Source organism: Polyodon spathula, chromosome 1, assembly GCF_017654505.1.
Source record: "Polyodon spathula isolate WHYD16114869_AA chromosome 1, ASM1765450v1, whole genome shotgun sequence".
Lineage (NCBI taxonomy): Eukaryota > Metazoa > Chordata > Actinopteri > Acipenseriformes > Polyodontidae > Polyodon > Polyodon spathula.
Window position 1 is genome coordinate 2,208,537 of NC_054534.1, and position 19,298 is coordinate 2,227,834.

Here is a 19,298-nt window from a genome sequence, read left to right on the forward strand (position 1 = left end):
AATAAATGTGCAAAATGATGTCAAGTCTGCAGGGAGCAGTGAAGCCCATTTAAATGCAAAGTGACAGCAGTAAGAGTCCGTTGTCATGGGGATGAGTAAAAAGGCACGCAGGCCAAGCCTGTGCACAGTACAGTCCCAGTAGTTGCTGGTTTAATGCCGGCTGTTCCCTGCTATAGGAATTCTGCTCTTTTTAATGCTGAGCCAGTCGGCTGCCTCCTGTGCAAAGTTGTGCTGCCCAGTCAATAAGCACAGTATTGCTGTTTACACTCGAGATCACAGGCCTGACTGAGAGCCAAACAGAAGAGTGTTTCTGAAGTGTAGTGTCTCTCTACACACTGTATATTAACCTGCAAAACTTCACCTTCAAGTTCCACTCCAAGGAGGCTCGCACAACAAGAAGTCACTGTGTAAACCCCACCTGCAGGTGAAAAAGCTTGTAATGCTTTTAATGCTGGTAACCTGAGGATTAATATATTGCAGCGCATTTCAAATCACTAAACAAGATGCCATGCCATTGCCTGTTATGCTTAAACACATAAATCAATTGCACCTTTAGGCACCAGAAGTAATTTCCTCAAACTTCCTTGGTTATTTGTTTATGTATATTTGGAAAGTCTGTTATTGATTAGGGCTTTTGAGATATGGGGCTCTGCAGTATGAGAATGGGTGGGTTCTGTGATTAATCCCTGCATTTAAAAACACAGATAGGAATAAAGATGCTTGACATTAAGTACATTGCTGTAGTCGTGTCATTTCATGCCTCTTTCTGATGCTGTGTTGTATATTTGTGTTTGAATGAAGAGGCTCCTGTGGTGTCTGTATGGTTTCCCAGGGAACGTTAGTGCGTGATGGTTAGAACGTGCTGGTGCTTCTACATGCTTCAACTCCACAAGAATCACAAGAATGGGGTACCGAATCCAGATTCAACAAACCACCAGACACTAAACCACAAGATAACAATCGTTTTATTAACAAATTCAAAATATTACAGGCGTAAAAAGAATACTGTCATTCTAAACTCGCTTGCTGATTCTCTTGTAAACAATTCCTCCAACGGTCATGGTCTGAAAAAGAAAAAAAGGCAAAAGAAATGGCTTGAATTGTATCACAATAGTGCGTTCCATGAAGAGAAAAACACAGCAGCCATCGGGACTGACTTCCCTTGGATTAAAGTCTCTTGCAGTCACGTCTCCAGGTGTCTGCATGCTTGCAGATCAGGTCATTTGAAGCCCTTATGTTAAATTCCACACAGTAGCTCTAATTATTATGTGAGCAGGCTGATAGGCAGTGCACAGACTGTTCCTATACGATTTTTGGTTTGGATGTTTTGATGTTTGTTCCTTTGAAAATGTGCAGGATGTAAACCTACTGAAAACCTTGTTGAGCTGAAAACATGTATACAGCTTCACAATGGCAGAGGACACTTACTGATATTATAACCTTAAAACACAGAAAACCTACACACCAGGTATTAATAGATCTGTGAGAATGATTCATTTGCATGCACACTGGTGTTGTTAGGCAAATTCCCTTTAACTTTGTATTGAAACCAGAACACTTCTAAGTCCCGAAGTGGAAACAAAATGCAAGATGCTGCCCAGGTTCAACAGTGTGCCAGCAGGAGAGCAGGAGAGCAAACCCCATGGGCTGAATGGCATCTTCTCACTCCCTCTTGCTTCAATAGGCTACCCTGCTCACACCCCGGGTATTCGCTAAGCTGTGTCTGATAGTTTTTCTTAAATTCCTAATTGTTTTCAGTTGTCATATTATGTGTGAATGTGTGAATGCTGTTGTTTTTTGGTACCAGTAATATCTATCCTGCTCTGTAATATACATCAGGGTTCCCTTCACTAAACCTTCCATTTATGGTTACTCATTATTTCTTGGCCTGAATCTAATTTTTCCATTTAGCAAGACTTTTCATCTTAATCCATTACTCTTCAGTACTGCACTCATATGCACAACTTTCTCAAGAAGGTTTTTTTTTGTCTAATTTTGTTTAGCCTGTTAACCTTAACCATAATCATTACATGCATTTGCACTTGACTTAAACGACTCTGTCACATTCTCTTTGACGCTGCACAGGACGACACTGTTACACCTGCACAACATACAACAGTAGAAACACAGGCTTGGTTTGGGGTAGGAGCATCTACTAGAAACCAGAGCAGCATTTCTGAGCCAAACAGTATCTTGTATTATTATTCATTCCCCAAAGCAACTGATACATTTTCTTGGTATTTTAGTTCAGCAGTTCAGGTGTCCTTGGTGTTTGTGTGCCCGGTTGGCAGCGGGTCTGTGATGGTGTGTGCCGCAGGAGGCCCCACTTCCCCGTGTTTAATCAATTCTGAATCCCTGGTGTGGTGCAGCACTTACATTGATGATCTTGTCTCCAGAGATTTCGGTCACAGACTCGATTCCCTTCAGCGACACTTTCAGCTTGTTACCCTCCATCGTCACCACCGTCTGGAAGAGGAAGGGTACCGCCAGTGGCAATCTGTGTTACACTGTGTTTCTCAAGTGCATTTTAAATAGCAAAAAAGCAGCACAAATGATTTTTTTATGTACTTTACTCTAACTGTTTTGAAGAAAGTGCAAGGATGACATTTCCGAGATGAATACAAAATAGTTTTTAAGGTAGAGAAACAATAGTGAGAGAAAAATAACTCCCTCGGCTGCATTGTGTCGTGTTAGTTGTATTCAGTCAAAACAGGACCAACGCGGTCAGAATTCAAAGACAACCTTTTTTTTTTTACAGAGGTCCCTGAAAACTTAACCTTTATTACATTGATTGTAACACACAGAAGTTTGATCGTCAGGAGACCCTGAGTCTATTTTATGACGTCTCTAATGGAATGGTCCAGCAGCAGCAGCTAGCTGAGAAGCACGAGTGCCGTGGCGGGTAGTCGGTTGTAACGGGCCGTGTTGTGTGATGCACCGCTGTTGCGCACCTCTATCGGTGAGATGATTTTATAAACTCTTGCAGAGTGCAGTGTTGCTGGTCCAAGTCCAGCTTTCGCCCCGTGGTGTGGTCACTCACCTTGACCTTCTCCCCTGTGATGGTCTCCAGCTCGGCCTCCTGTCCAATGGTGAATTCGTTGACCAGCACCTTGTTGCCCGTCGTCACGGTGACCTTGAAGGAGTTTCCATCCTGGACGATCTCGGAGACGCTCTTGATGTCCTTACCTTTCTGGATCAACTCGTCAGTGAGGCCTGGGAGATAGGGGGGTGAAGAGCACAGGTGAGATGAGAGCTGTCTTTAGCATGTCATGAACTCTAATTTGCCTTTCCTGTTATTCAAGCCAACAGGAAATCCATTAACAACCGGATGATGAGAAGGAATGAAATCGGAACAAGCTTTAGTACACTTATTTCTAAAGATGGATTTAGTATCCTGGTCCAAGCTCTGTCTCTTTCTCCTCTCTGCTGTCATGCACTTAGTTACTGGTGTGTCCTGCTTGTGTAATCTGGACATGCTTGTTTAGGAAACACTAGCTGCATTTGCAGCCCAGACCTGATTGCGTTGGTACACTGTATACTTTATATTTTAGTTGCTGTATAATTTTCTGTTGCTGTTTCTGCTTACTGTGTGCCATTATTTATAAGCTTTGCTGTCTAATGTCTTTTCTCTGCCTTCTGAAGTGAGGATGTGGTTTTAGAAATGACCACGGTGCAGTTGTAACTTCTGTCAGCCGTCATGGCAACTGTGAGATAGCAAATGGATAACAGGATATTAAACAGGTACATTTTCTGAAAATGAAAACTTGTGGTGCAAAAAAAAAGGTTAAGTTTATACAGCATTTTCCTTTTTCTGAAACGTCAGCATCTTGTTTCACAGACTCTGATTAAATCTATCTAAGGTAAGATTAGGTAGTCCAAGATCAGCACTGATCAATATGTGGATTCATTAAATGTAGCTTCTCAGAAGGCCCTGAATGTTCAAGCTTGCCCTTATTGAGTCTTTTACAGTATGAAAATAGGGCTGGAGTAAGACAACTCAATCTGTTAATCACTTGTTCCCTTATAAAAGTGTCCCACAGAAAAAAAATAGTTTAATTAATAAACATGGCAAACCAGGGTAAACTATGGTAAATGCATAGTATAACCCTGGGGAAAGCATGTGAAAACTGCAAAACTACCATGCAAAAATACTGTGGTAAACTTCTATAAGGATTATACCAACACAGGCAGTTTTAACATTAAAACCCAGCTAGCAGAACAACAAGGTTTTCAAAGGTAAGAAGCTGTTCCTAATGTAACAAGGCAGGGCTGTCCAATCTTCAGCTAAAAGAGCCAGACCTGGGACCAGTGACTTCTAATAGAGCCATACAAACACTGTAGCGGTAATGTAACTTACAGTAAGTTTGACTACGTACTGTAGAAGCAAGCAGTATAAAAAAGAGATTAAGCAGACTGCACTAGGACACAGCTTCAGTGCTTGTGCCCGTCATTTTATAAACACAGCATTTTGCATTTGAACTGTACCTGCCGCTAGAGTACCAAGGACTTGCTCTTGCAATCTGTAAAGAGTTGAGCTCAGTGAGGCATGCATGGCTCCAGAGTTGATTAGAAAAGTTAATTTCTATAATTGTGCACATGATTTTCCCATGGTTATACTGTGCATTATCTATAGTTTACTATGGTTTGCCATATTTGTTTTAAATATGCTTTACCATAGCTCCCGCTCTGCATTACAATGCTTACCTATGCCTTAGCATGCTTTCACTGTGTTTTATTAGACTTTGCTGTTCTTTTAGTATGAGACGCTCTGCCCAGCCCTGCAGTAAGGTAATGCGCTCCAGGGAGACTCACCAATAGCCTTCATGAAGGGCTCGAAGTTTTCATGGGTCTCCAGCTCAAACTTCCCGTTGAAAGCCATTGTGCAGAGCTTCAGGTGCAGGACAGTCAGGTGGGAGAGAAAGGAGATGGTGCCGAGGAGGGTCTGAGTGGATGATTTATAGCTGCTTTCCTGCCGGCTGTGTGATCATTAACAGACCTGGGGGAGGCATCCAGTCTGAGGGGGGGGTCGCGAGAGCTGGAGCTCATTGAGTAATGCCTCTTATCAGTCCAGACCCTGGAATAATACAGCATGCAATAACTCGAGGGAACTGGCCAAAAACCATTGCAAACTTTCCACATAGATAGACAGCAATCTGCATTTTTGTTATTTCACCATTTGATATTTCATTATTTTAGTTAATTCACATGCTGACACTCCATATATTGTAAAAGTCTCTATTGTTTTACAAATAAAAATAACATAAATCTTTCCAATTGTGCACCTCCGTTAGCTACATAGATCTCAAATGTGCAGCTTTTGAAAACATATATTAAATAGTAAATGTATTTTCATTTTAAACAGACATTCAGTACTACACTAATTAATAAAAAAAAAAAAAAAAAAAAACAAGTTCTCAGATTTGCTTGGCTTGTCTTTCAGCAAGTCTGCAGCCGCTTAATTTCCTGGGTCATTTCAAGTCAGCAGTGTCTTCTGGGCCAAAGCATGTTACTGGCTGGAAGCATCTCAGTCATTAGGGGGAGCAGCTGATTGGTTATTGACAGGAAAGAAGCCAAGAGAAAGGGTGGTCCCTACAGGCCAGGCGTGGGGATGCTCAGTGGAATATCACAGTGTGGAGTTCATATTGCTATCCCAGACCAACAGCGCGGGCTCTTCAAACATAACTGTCTTGCTATTTTTAACTTTTTTTCAGTTTACAGGTGGCGCTCAGAACTTCTGCACACCCACGTATTAATCCCTGGAGCTCACCTTGGAGACTCTGGTATTGGAAGGGTGGCAGACTGATTCGGTATGGTTCAGCATTCAGGCCTTGGCTCTGTGCACGGGACCTGTTATTTAAAAATATATATTTATTGGAAGTAAAAATATCAGTGCCCCAGATGAGAGGAAAGTAATCTTCTAATTGGAAAAGTTAATTGTTATTGATTGGTACTCAATTGTAAATGTGAGGAAAGGACAGCTTTTCTTGTTTTGAAATCAAGGTGTTAATGAATGGATTTATTGAATACAAAGCAATTCTGAGTACAAGTAACAAGTAACAGCACAGCCCTACTTTCTTTCTCTCCAATTCCGGCCTGTCTATGAGAATGAACCCCTTGATGGTTATATTTCAGATAAATATGATACCTAATAGTCTGCAATCAGCTGTCCTGTACATACTGTACAGCTGCAGCTTGGCCAGGTCAGCCTTCTTAATGAGATCTCCTTGTCAATGGTTTACTACCTGGGTAAACACAGAAACTGATGATCCACTTGCTTCCCAATGACAACATGCATACAAGGCAAAACTCTCCAAGGGTTTGTTAACTCAAAAATTAGCATGGGGAGCACACCAGCCTGGGGCAACAGACACGAGCCTGCAAAGAATGAACCACCGTGCGAAGTGTACACTTTTTATTTTCCAAAATCAAATCTACTCAGTATGTTCCACAGCTTCAAATAATGGCAACTATGCTGCAAAAGTAAACTGGGACCGACCTCACAGGTACGTGGATGCAGCGGTTTATCTGTTTGAAATAGTCGGTTAGCATGCCTTTAAAGGGGTAAGATCATCAAAATGTTTCTAATATATATACAGTATATAACACTGCCCGTTACATCTATTTCATGAAGTGCGCTGGGGAAGCATATTAGCGTTGCACTGTGTACTAAAGCTGATGCAACACAGAGCTAAAAGCGCGCAGTAGACACTATTCTGTTTCAGCTGGTAGGGACAGATGAAATTAGATCATAAACCATGTCGACTTTGCTCTGTAGTGTCACTGCAGGGTGATTATCAGTCAAAGGTCCTGCTGACAATCTGATTAAAGAGACCTGATAAAATATTTAGCTTCAGATAAGATGTGCTTTGATAAGAACTAAAACAAAGGTCATGGTAATCACATGCGACCTGGTGGGATCATGGATATCAACACCACAGTCTGGAAACAAACAGACACGCTCTCCACCAGACTGTGTGAAGCAATGCCTGTTCAATTTAAACACAAGGGCTGGCTTCACACACCCTGATCAGCACTAATCTTGGACTGCTTGATGTTATTTTAGGTGAGGTAGTCCAAGATTTGTGCTAATTGGGGTCTGTGAAAGATCTTATTGCATAACAAACCTTAGAATTAGCATCCACCAATCAGGAAGCTCCGTTAAACGGATGTATCTGCACCTTAAGGTCTGTTGCCTAATTGGCTCCATGCTGGAAGGCAGTCAGGTGACTTGAACTTATACTGAGCTTCATCTCAAATGACGCAATCAGCCATTGCAAATTAAAGATGATCTCCCTTAGAAATAATCTATTTTCAAATAAAAGTACATAGCTTTTTATTTTGTTTAAAATGTGTTAAACTTGAAAAACTATGGGTACTGTCATCATTTTTCAATGTTTATCCATAGATACCCTGTAGAAAAACCCTCAGTAGTACAATATGTAGCAGTACTAGAAGAAACCTGGTTAAACCCTTTGACACACTTTACACTGCAAGCCTTTCTCGATGTCTTCAATATCTCTCTGCTCCGACGCTCATTAGCTTGTGTTGCACACACGTTACAGTAGCAGCCACAACAATGCGCTTCCGCTACAGCCTAAATCAATGCAGAAAGAAGCATCAGCAAACTGGCATCCAATCAGATAGATTTTCCTATAAAATACAATGAAGCCAATATAAAAGTATCCAAAAATACTGTCCTAGTAAAACTATAAACACAATTGCAGTTGCTGATCCAATGTGTGTTGTGCACCCTTGTGGTCATAGCAAGCGTGTGTCACAGCACCCTCTCAAAACAATTATCTGGATTGTTCAATTTTATTAGTTTAAAATATATATATATATATATATATATATATATATATATATATATATATATATATATATATATATATATATATATATATATATATATATATATATACACACACACACACACACACACACACACACACACACACACACACACACAATCACAGACAAAAGTATCCAGGCAGTTAAAAAAAAGAAAACCACAAACAAAGTGATTTCTATCATTTCTAATTGTTCTATTGAAAGATATACATTAAAGTACAGATTCAGCTTTATAATAAAATAACAAATTATTACATAATATGCATAGAATGAAGAATAAAATGCAAAAACTAATTTCATACTTTGACAAAAGTCTTTGGGCAATCAACATATTTTGTATGAAACCCATTGGTCGCTAATTATTGGCAATTATCATAATTGAAAAACACACCTGATGATAATTACAGAATAAATAAATAAATACATATAATCAAGTGCTGAAAAATAAATTGGACATTTGTGATTCAAAAAAGCAACAAAAATGGTTAAAACTAAAGAGTACAGCAGCGATCTCAAAGTGGCAGCGACACAACTGAACACAAAAAGAGAAACTACCAGAAAAATAGTAGAAAGACTCGGTTTACTGAAGCTCTGTGTGGGTTATTATTGACAAACACAGGAGAACAGGAACTACTGCAACTAGCTCCAGGTGTGGAAGACCAAGAAAGATTACAGCCCTTCAAAATCCTTGGATTACTGCGAAAGATTTGAAACAAGAATTGAGAGAAGATGATCAAGAAATTCACGAGCAAAGATGAATGTCCATGGGCGAAAACCAACATGCAAACACAAAACAGAGCGATTGGAGTTTTCCATTGAATACTTGAAGGCGCCTGATGATTTCTTCAACCAAATTTTATGGTCAGATAAATCCAAAATATAACCTTTTTCATCAAGAAACCAACAATATGTTTGGAGGAAAAGAGAAGAAGAATTTAAAGAAAAGTTAACCATGCCCAGTGTTAAACATAGTGGAGGTGGTGTGATGGTATGGTCTTGTTTTTCTTCCTCAGGCACTGGCCACCTTTGTATTGTAGAAGGATCAATGAATTCTGTAAAATATCAAAACATTTTTCATTCTCATTTGTTATCCAGTGCTAGAAGGCTTATTGGACAGAAGTTTGTATTCAACAAAAGCATTTCTGAAAAAAAGGAAGATTATGGATTTGCCACCTTAATCCCTAGACTTGAATCCCATCAAAATGTTGTGGATTGACTTGAAGGCTGCTGTTGCAAAAAGGTGGGCACACAAAATACTAATGCAAGGAAGCCCAAAGACTTTTGTCAAAGTATGAAATGAGTTTTTGCGTGTTATTGTTCATGTTACGCATGTTATGTAATAATTTGTTGTTTTATTATAAAGCTGAATCTGTACTTCAATGTGTATCTTTCAATAGAACAATTTAAAATTACAGAAATCACTTTCTTTGTGTTTGTTTTTTGTTTTTTTTTAACTGCCCGGATACTTTTGTCTGTGACTGTATATATTTGTTTTTTACTTGTGGTCGATGTTGAAATTACAAGTTATATAATATTCACCATTCAAATTCATGGTTTGGGTTATTTAACCTTTTAAACAGTAGGAGACATAAAAATATATTGCATGTTCTACTACCACAGATTATTGCTGTATCTATTTTTAAATACTACAGGAATTTATGGTAATCATAGAAAAGTACATTTGGTCTCCTAAACTGTAAATAGTTTGTATGTTGTTCGTTTAATGCAATAATTTGGAGAGAAAGAAATCACAAATAATAACAATATTGGGGGGGGGGGGGGGGGGGGGTACTACTGAGCATCAAAGGACAGAACATGCCGCCCCCCCGTGTTAGTAACTTTGACACTGTTTAGCTAGGAGTGCACATGTCATGGCAACGCCCATTCTGAATTAGGCTGCTAACCTGCTACAGGTTTAAAGAGCTCAGTGAACTTTGTGATTTGCTCGAGTCATGGTAAGTAGTAAAAACTGAAGTTAGTCGGAGCTATTAGAAACAACATGTTATGACCGCTATGAAATAATAAAAAAGGTTGCGACACTGACTAGTGATCATACAGTGGCTTGCGAAAGTATTGACCCCCCTTGGCATTTTTCCTATTTTGTTGCCTTACAACCTGGAATTAAAATGGATTTTTATTTGGATTTCATGTAATGGACATACACAAAACAGTCCAAATTGGTGAAGTGAAATGAAAAAATTTACTTGTTTCAAAAAATTCAAAAAAATAAATAACGGAAAAGTGGTGCGTGCATATGTATTCACCCCCTTTGCTATTAAGCCTCTAAATAAAATCTGATGCAACCAATTACCTTCAGAAGTCACATAATTAGTTAAATACAGTCCACCTGTGTGTAATCTAAGTGTCACATGATCTCAGTACATATACACCTGTTCTGAAAGGCCCCAGAGTCTGCAACACCACTAAGCAAGGGGCACCACCAAGCAAGCAACACCATGAAGACCTAGGAGCTCTCCAAACAGGTCAGGGACAAAGTTGTGGAGAAGTACAGATCGGGGTTGGGTTATAAAAAAATATTCTAAACTTTGAACATCCCACGGAGCACCATTAAAGCCATTATTAAAAAATTGAAAGAATATGGCACCAAAACAAACCTAGCAAGAGAGGGCCGCCCACCAAAACTCACGGACCAGGCAAGAGGGCATTAATCAGAGAGGCAACAAAGAGACCAAAGATAACCCTGAAGGAGCTGCAAAGCTCCACAGCGGAGATTGGAGTATCTGTCCATAGGACCACTTTAAGCCGTACACTCCACAGAGCTGGGCTTTACGGAAGAGTGGCCAGAAAAAAGCCATTGCTTAAAGAAAAAAATAAGCAAACACGTTTGGTGTTGCCAAAAGGCATGTGGGAGACTCCCCAAACATATGGAAGAAGGTACTCTGGTCAGATGAGACTAAAATTGAGCTTTTTGGCCATCAAGGAAAACGTTATGTCTGGCGCAAACCCAACACCTCTCATCACCCCGAGAACACCACCCCCACAGTGAAGCATGGTGGTGGGATGTTTTTCATCGGCAGGGACTAGGAAACTGGTCAGAATTGAAGGAATGATGGATGGCGCTAAATACAGGGAAATTCTTGAGGGAAACCTGTTTCAGTCTTCCAGAGATTTGAGACTGGGACGGAGGTTCGCCTTCCAGCAGGACAATGACCCTAAGCATACTGCTAAAGCAACACTCGAGTGGTTTAAGGGGAAACATTTAAATGTCTTGGAATGATCTAGTCAAAGCCCAGACCTCAATCCAATTGAGAAGGGAAGGGCTGGACACACACGGATAACCTCGCGGATCAAAGACAAACATCGTACCATTCAACTGAAGAGCAAGCTCTGTATTGAGAGGGAAGGGCTGGACACACACTGATAACCTCACAGATCAAAGACAAACATCGTACCATTCAACTGAAGAGCAAGCTCTGTATCGAGAGGGAAGGGCTGGACACACACTGATAACCTCACAGATCAAAGACAAACATCGTACCATTCAACTGAACAGCAAGCTCTGTATTGAGAGGGAAGGGCTGGACACACACTGATAACCTCACAGATCAAAGACAAACATCGTACCATTCAACTGAACAGCAAGCTCTGTATCGAGAGGGAAGGGCTGGACACACACTGATAACCTCACAGATCAAAGACAAACATCATACCATTCAACTGAACAGCAAGCTCTGTATCGAGAGGGAAGGGCTGGACACACACTGATAACCTCACAGATCAAAGACAAACATCGTACCATTCAACTGAACAGCAAGCTCTGTATCGAGAGGGAAGGGCTGGACACACACTGATAACCTCACAGATCAAAGACAAACATCGTACCATTCAACTGAAGAGCAAGCTCTGTATCGAGAGGGAAGGGCTGGACACACACTGATAACCTCACAGATCAAAGACAAACATCGTACCATTCAACTGAAGAGCAAGCTCTGTATCGAGAGGGAAGGGCTGGACACACACTGATAACCTCACAGATCAAAGACAAACATCGTACCATTCAACTGAAGAGCAAGCTCTGTATTGAGAGGGAAGGGCTGGACACACACTGATAACCTCACAGATCAAAGACAAACATCGTACCATTCAACTGAAGAGCAAGCTCTGTATCGAGAGGGAAGGGCTGGACACACACTGATAACCTCACAGATCAAAGACAAACATCGTACCATTCAACTGAACAGCAAGCTCTGTATCGAGAGGGAAGGGCTGGACACACACTGATAACCTCACAGATCAAAGACAAACATCGTACCATTCAACTGAACAGCAAGCTCTGTATCGAGAGGGAAGGGCTGGACACACACTGATAACCTCACAGATCAAAGACAAACATCGTACCATTCAACTGAACAGCAAGCTCTGTATCGAGAGGGAAGGGCTGGACACACACTGATAACCTCACAGATCAAAGACAAACATCGTACCATTCAACTGAACAGCAAGCTCTGTATCGAGAGGGAAGGGCTGGACACACACTGATAACCTCACAGATCAAAGACAAACATCGTACCATTCAACTGAACAGCAAGCTCTGTATCGAGAGGGAAGGGCTGGACACACACTGATAACCTCACAGATCAAAGACAAACATCGTACCATTCAACTGAACAGCAAGCTCTGTATCGAGAGGGAAGGGCTGGACACACACTGATAACCTCACAGATCAAAGACAAACATCGTACCATTCAACTGAACAGCAAGCTCTGTATCGAGAGGGAAGGGCTGGACACACACTGATAACCTCACAGATCAAAGACAAACATCGTACCATTCAACTGAACAGCAAGCTCTGTATCGAGAGGGAAGGGCTGGACACACACTGATAACCTCACAGATCAAAGACAAACATCGTACCATTCAACTGAACAGCAAGCTCTGTATCGAGAGGGAAGGGCTGGACACACACTGATAACCTCACAGATCAAAGACAAACATCGTACCATTCAACTGAACAGCAAGCTCTGTATCGAGAGGGAAAGGCGGGTCAGTTTATTTTTTGAGACCCACCATCATCCAGTCTGATGAAAGGCTTCTCTGTCCTCTTTGTGTCTGTGCTCACACCCTGGGCACTGGGGAGAGTGGAGTCGGGCTCTTTTATGGAGAGGTTTTTTGCTGTCTCAGCTTTCGTTGTAGTTACAAATGCAGCTTCTGAAAATAAAAAAATGATAGGTTTAGATAAGACCAGGTAACCCTGTTTAGCTTGAATGCTACATCCAAACACTCCTTTGTCCAGACAAGCGTAGTTGCTGCTGAGTCGGTGTAGTGTTAAATTCCTAGAGTTTACTGGTTCCAGCAACCAAAAAAAAATAAACCATGAAAAGAAATACAAACAAGAAAATCTAGATGAGATGTCATGATATGAATTTACAACATAGGTCATGAAGCCACTCTCAGCCAATCAAAACGCCAGATTTCAGAACATTCCAGTACACCTTATTTTGCCAAAAGTGTCATCTCGTTCACAGTAGACTACCAGTTGACAAATGGATGCATCATATTTATTTATTAAATAAATATATGATTTATTAATGTTGGATACAGCTGGCCCTGTCTATTATGGTATAAAAGTGATGTCTCCCTGCCCACCCAAAGCGCTAAAGAAAAGGCTCTTCTACCATAACACACAGGGTTAGCTCTTGAGGTCAGCTCATGAACTAAGATCTTGCAATTTAACTGCCAAGGAAGCTGTGGGGTTGAGTTCATTTTCAGATCAAACATTCCACTATCTCGCACCTCAGAACACAACGGAGAGCCAATCTCACCCAACCATTCAGCCTCACTGACATTACTGGGAGCGAGAATCAATCTGTAGTGAAATGCATGCTGAAATATATCATGTTGAGTGTTTCTGGAAAAAAATGAACAGGTGAATGAATGAATGCATGATTACTAAAATGCATGATTACTGAGGTGAGTATTCTATGACACACTCTCCATGAGTGACGCTGCAGTGTTGACCACCCCTTCTGTCAGACCCTCATGCTTCCAGGTTGGGGGCTTGGCTGCCTCCACGCACACAGTCCCATTGTGCATCTTCCTCCACTTGCTAGGATTACCCTTTTCCTTGGAGAGAAAGACCTTGCAGGAGCCCTGCCTGGTGCTCAGGTGCAGCTCCTGCCCCTGGAGAGTAAGGTGACCCTTCTTCGAGCAGCTCCAGCCCTGGTTCCCCTCCCCGCCTGCAGGCCTGGAGCCTGACCATCTCGTGTTCCTTAGCACTGTGCGTTGGCTTGTCAGTCCCATTTTTGCAGCTCAGACTCAGGGCTGCACTCAGCCAAGGCCACCCTGCCCTTCCCTGGGATCAGCTGGATGCATTTGCCCAGGTGGTCATTTGTGATGCCAAAACTCAAACCGTCTGGCAGTTAAAAGGGAACCGAAAGTCAGTACGCGCCTTCTAAAAGTCTACCACTGTAAATTTGCACAGTAATGTTATAGTTTTCATAGTTATACTATGGATTTACCATAGTTTGCCATGTTTAATATGCTATACCTTACGTCTCCTGGTTTTACAATGCTTACCTATGCTTTATCATGTTTTCACTATGCTTTTGCCCAGGTCATTGTTCTTGCTGCCAAAGCTCAGCCCTTCAAGCAGTCAAAAGGGAATGAAACAACAGCTCCTTGAGTCGGAAGGGTGATTTACAGTAACCTGATACAGACGTTCAAAAGCTTGGTTATCCAAGCATGGGCTAAATGGAAGAGCTGAGAGAAAGAAGAACAATGTTTTCTTGGGTTTTTTCCGTATGTTTGTTTGATTCGAGATGCAACTTGTCCATCCAACCTGTGTTAAAACATGACTATACACTCCTGAAATACCTGCATCTCCCACTGTTCCAAGACATGGTATTTGCATACCCCAGTCATAACTCACAGGTAGTTAATTGCACTGTTTTCACCACAGGTTGTGGGTGCGTGCGTGTGTGCGTGCGTGCGTGCGTGCGTGCGTGTGTGTCAGAGATGTATTTGTTGGACATTATTTTGTGCATTATGGTAATAATAATAATAATAATAATAACAATAATAATAATAATAATAATATGGTAATAGCAGCAGCTGATAGCAAGGACACTATTTTTTTTTTTTTTAAATCAACATGTTTTTTTTAAATCAAGGTGTGTTTTTTTAAATAACACTGCTGCTTTTTGTTTTATATTTCATAAACATTTACGTACTTTTCAAATTAACAACAAACAGAAAAGCATTAAGCATGTACAGACAGAGCTCTTTCTGAACATTATTGGTAAATACTCCTCCGATCTATTATAAGTGTGTAAGGATACAGAGCACACAATTTCTTTAAAAAAGGAAACGACAGGAATTCAATCCCACTATTTTCCACCTCTCTATTTTATAGCTGGAGCTATAACTGAAGAATCTGATATGCATCAGCACATCCCTCTTACCAGAGCCTTGCACACTGAGGGTGCTGAAGCCTCATCAAATTCGATTGGACAACACCTTTATATTTCTAATATGATTATTTACGAATCTTTTATTGGTTAATCTGTAAAATAAATATTCCAGGCAATTTTGAAAAAAGCAACGGCCGAGCTGTCTTTATAAAAAGCACTGAAATGTTCCTTTACACTGAAACGATTGTTTAAATAAAACTGCTTGATATTGTATGCCAAAAGTGTATGAAACGTCACTATATAACACATTGCCTTCTCTGCGCATTAGTGCAATCATCCTCTTTACTAAAAGGCTTCTCTCTGGAGATAGGGGGCTGTCTACTCTCAATGTACTGAGTTGTGCAGATCTACCAAAAGATGGCGCTAAGAGCTCATGTGCTTAGCTTCAGCGAATCTCTTTGCAAGCCAAATGATTCAGTGGTTCAGGAGGCTTCATTTCCCAGCACTGAGAACCCTCTTGAGCTGGATCGATCAATATGGAAATGATCCAATTGAACACGTGCTTGCAATATTGTTTTACTAAAATTCACACACTACATTAAAGCAATTATAAAACAGATTAATAATTAATAATCGTGTGTATAAAGACCTTTATATTACTAAATGATTGTATTGAGGTTCTCTCTGTGTATTATTAGCACTGGTAGTTTAACATGTTATTGTTTTTTGTTTGTTTCATACTTGTCTGTGTAAACATGTGTTGTTTTGTCATTTTAAAAGAACATACACAACTACTGCGTCTAAGACATTGCACTGTATGCTGTAATAGTAGCTGTCACTTCTCACAGCACAAACATTGCAGAAGAAAAGCCTTTTTATTTTAGTTTAATAACTAAGTTAAATGCATACTAAATGTGTTTTCCTTAACTTACCTCTAATTACGAAAAGCTGCAGTAAGCAGACTTACAAGCTGCAGCTTACTCTCCATGGCTGCTTAAGCAGGTCTCCAGGCAACGGCAACAGAATAGAGCAAGAAACAGTAATGCGCAGGGAACGAATCAAACTATAAAACCTGCGCTGTAAACACGCAACGCAAGTAACTGAACAGTATTTAAAATAAGACGTTGGCTTACTTTAACGTTGTGTGTTTTTTGTTTTTCACGAACGTCTTGTTCAAGTCAGAGTTCTTTCTTTGCACTGCAGGAGGTCGCGTCACACAGCCCTCCCCTGCGTCCAGTCTTCAAGTGAGTACGCGTTCTAACAGGCAAAGAACAAAAGCGTTCTTGTGTAGCTTCTGGTAACTCAAATCAAACACATCATGCAGTCAGGGCGATGTGACAAACACGTTCATTTTTTTTTTTTTTTTTATGAGTAAAATGCTTTACATTTTTTTTTTTTTTTTTTATGTTTACATATAAAATAATAAAACAAATTTCCAGAAACCATCTTGTAAGGAAGAATGGATGCAAGGAGAATGTCAATTAAAACCTGACCGAGGCAAGGGTGTTTTTTTTTTTTTTTTTTTTCAAAGGGACTGAGTCTTGAGTGCTCCATCCCTTTACAAATTCAGACACGCTCAAATGTCTGGACGACCCACACAAACCGAAATTAGAAAATTACTATTTTCCCCTTTGAAATGCTTTTCCTTCCCCTTTTTTTCTTTAAGATGTAGAGCACTTAACTGTGCTTCTGAGGCTGGTGACGTAAACACACTGGACTATCAGCAAGGTCTCTGGCACTGAAGCCCTATGGAAATGCAATGTAGAGCCCCTTTCATACTGGCACTCCTACCCGGGTCCTGCCCCTAATATTATCTTAATATCGATTGAGACCCTGAGAGTAGCAAACAATTTCAAATAACAGTAATCAGGTTTTATTATTTCCATACTGGTAAAATTATAAAGAGAAATTAATTACTTCTAGAGTTTATGAATTAGCCCTAATACAGAGTGAAAAATAAAGTTAAATACTTAGCTATTACCTCTGGGCAGTTGACTTGTGTCAGCCACTCTCCTGCACTGTACTGAGATAAGGCATGCAAACACAGTAACTCAAAACTCCAGTCCACAATAGAGACAGTCTCCAGCCTGCACTCTCTGACAGGCAGATCAGGGGAGAGGGGGGAGGTGGGGGAGGGAGAGAGAGAGAGACAGGTAGAGGGAGGGAAAGAGAAAGGAAGAGAAAGAGACACACAGACACACACACACAAATTGTGATGCCACACACACAAAGATGGAAATAAGACTTCTATTGTACAGCCCTTTCACCCATTTCTAGCAACCATTACATGTATTGAACTAATTCAGTTATCAGCATGAAAAAGTTACGGTAATCAATTAAATGATAATTAAAAGAATATTACAAATACTAAAATTGTAAAAAGTACCAAATGTTACAGTGTCGACCCATATTCTGAGATGGGTCGCTGCGACGCAGGTCAGCCCAGGTATGACCAAGGTATGCGGTTTCACACTATGCAGGACTGACCCGGGTAGCCAGAACCTGGGTCAGGACCCGGATAGGAGTGCCAGTGTGAAAGGGGCTCTACATTGCATTTGTATAGGGCTTCAGTGCCAGAGACCTTGTTGACAGTCCAGTGTGTTTACATCACCAGTCTCAGAAGCACAGTTCAATACTGTGTATTCTGTGTCTTAAATAAAAAGTGTATTGTTCCACAGAGCTCAGCTCATACCTGTTATCTACAAGCCTCTATGGTATACTGCATATTTAAACAAACATAGCAGTGCTATTAGTCTGTCATGAGGCTTGATAGAAAGACACAAGAAATGTACCAGCAGGTGACAGTGGTGTCTGCAGTGTGATGAAGACACAAACCAGCAGGTGACAGTGGTGTCTGCAGTGTGATGAAGAGACAAACCAGCAGGTGACAGTGGTGTCTGCAGTGTGATGAAGACACAAACCAGCAGGTAACAGTGGTGTCTGCAGTGTGAAGACACAAACCAGCAGGTGACAGTGGTGTCTGCAGTGTGATGAAGACACAAACCAGCATTTATAAGCAATCATTCCAACACATGCAGATTACCTACCTACCTTCCTCCCTCCCCCTGCTATAAAGGAACAACAAAGACAATCCTATGTAATATTCAAAGAAAGTCCTGCAAAGTGAAGTGTTGGAAAACATGGATCGAGAATTGATTAGCAGTTTGCTATGCATGTGGACTGGCAGAGCTATACTGGTGTTCTTTTCTGAAAAGAGACTAATATTGCAGATAGCAGACTGTTTGGTTCAAATTGCATGTACTGCTAACAATTGATAGAGACCTTGTGTCTACAAGTTTCTTGCCCAACATTGACTGCAAGCTAAAAAGATAACAATGCTATGGACTACAATTAGCACAGGCTCTAAAGACTTCAGAGAGATCGAAAGACATAATGCCACTGGGATCAAAGGGGGTCGCAAGGAGATAACAAAAGGCAGATTTATGGACCTTTTGTCTCCAGGAGAGTTCAGAGGTTGTCACACTAGACACACACACACACACACACACACACACACACACACACACACACAATAAATTAAAGTACCTTTGCTATTGGTTAAGTGTCAGAGAAAGAGGAGGTGGACCATCTACACAGAAGGGTATTTAATGTCATGCAAACATTGTAATGATGAGTATTCTGTTTGTCCTGTACCTGGGACCAGACTCCCTGCATATTTCAATAAACCTGGCAACTGATTGAAGAAAAGGACTCTGTGCATTTTCTGAATCTACTTAATCACCATCATTTTTTTTAAGTTACTTCATGAAGGCAAGAGAAAGATTTAAAAACAATGACAGTACAAATTAACAATGGTATCATGTATTGTGTAGTAAGAAAGACACAGTCTATCTTTTGTCGAATTTTATTTTTCTTTTACAAGAGAAGGCCAATATGTTTCCACCTCATTTCCAGCTGTGTGCTCTGGCCATGGTCTCTGTGCTGCGCCAGGGCTTGGGTTAAATTTGTCAACTCCTTTAAATCTTTTTACATAAATCAGAAGACCTGTTTAAAAGTGAAATAATTCCAAACCTTTGTTGAATCTCTAGTGTATGTATTAAGTTGGAAATTCACTGT

General features: G+C 40.7%; 1 protein-coding gene across 6 annotated transcripts; it reads right to left on the bottom strand.

Annotated features, from left to right (window-relative positions):
- Positions 1 to 949: 949 nt before the first annotated feature.
- On the bottom strand, positions 950 to 17,339 carry LOC121308625 (fatty acid-binding protein 1, liver-like). 6 transcript variants are annotated; one of them, XM_041241317.1, is made up of 8 exons: positions 17,203 to 17,338; positions 16,355 to 16,478; positions 12,880 to 13,020; positions 5,768 to 5,847; positions 4,813 to 5,074; positions 3,041 to 3,213; positions 2,377 to 2,466; positions 950 to 1,064 (listed from the first exon to the last, which is right to left on the bottom strand). In XM_041241317.1, the coding sequence occupies exons 5-8, from the start codon at positions 4,877 to 4,879 to the stop codon at positions 1,014 to 1,016; spliced, it is 381 nt and encodes a 126-aa protein (XP_041097251.1). In that variant the 5' UTR covers positions 4,880 to 5,074; positions 5,768 to 5,847; positions 12,880 to 13,020; positions 16,355 to 16,478; positions 17,203 to 17,338; the 3' UTR covers positions 950 to 1,013. The 6 variants fall into 6 exon arrangements, with proteins under 6 accessions (XP_041097251.1, XP_041097419.1, XP_041097092.1 ...); XM_041241485.1 differs by lacking the exon at positions 5,768 to 5,847 and having other exon boundaries at positions 12,813 to 13,020; positions 17,203 to 17,339; XM_041241158.1 differs by lacking the exon at positions 5,768 to 5,847 and having other exon boundaries at positions 17,203 to 17,330.
- Between the last annotated feature and the right edge of the window lie 1,959 nt (positions 17,340 to 19,298).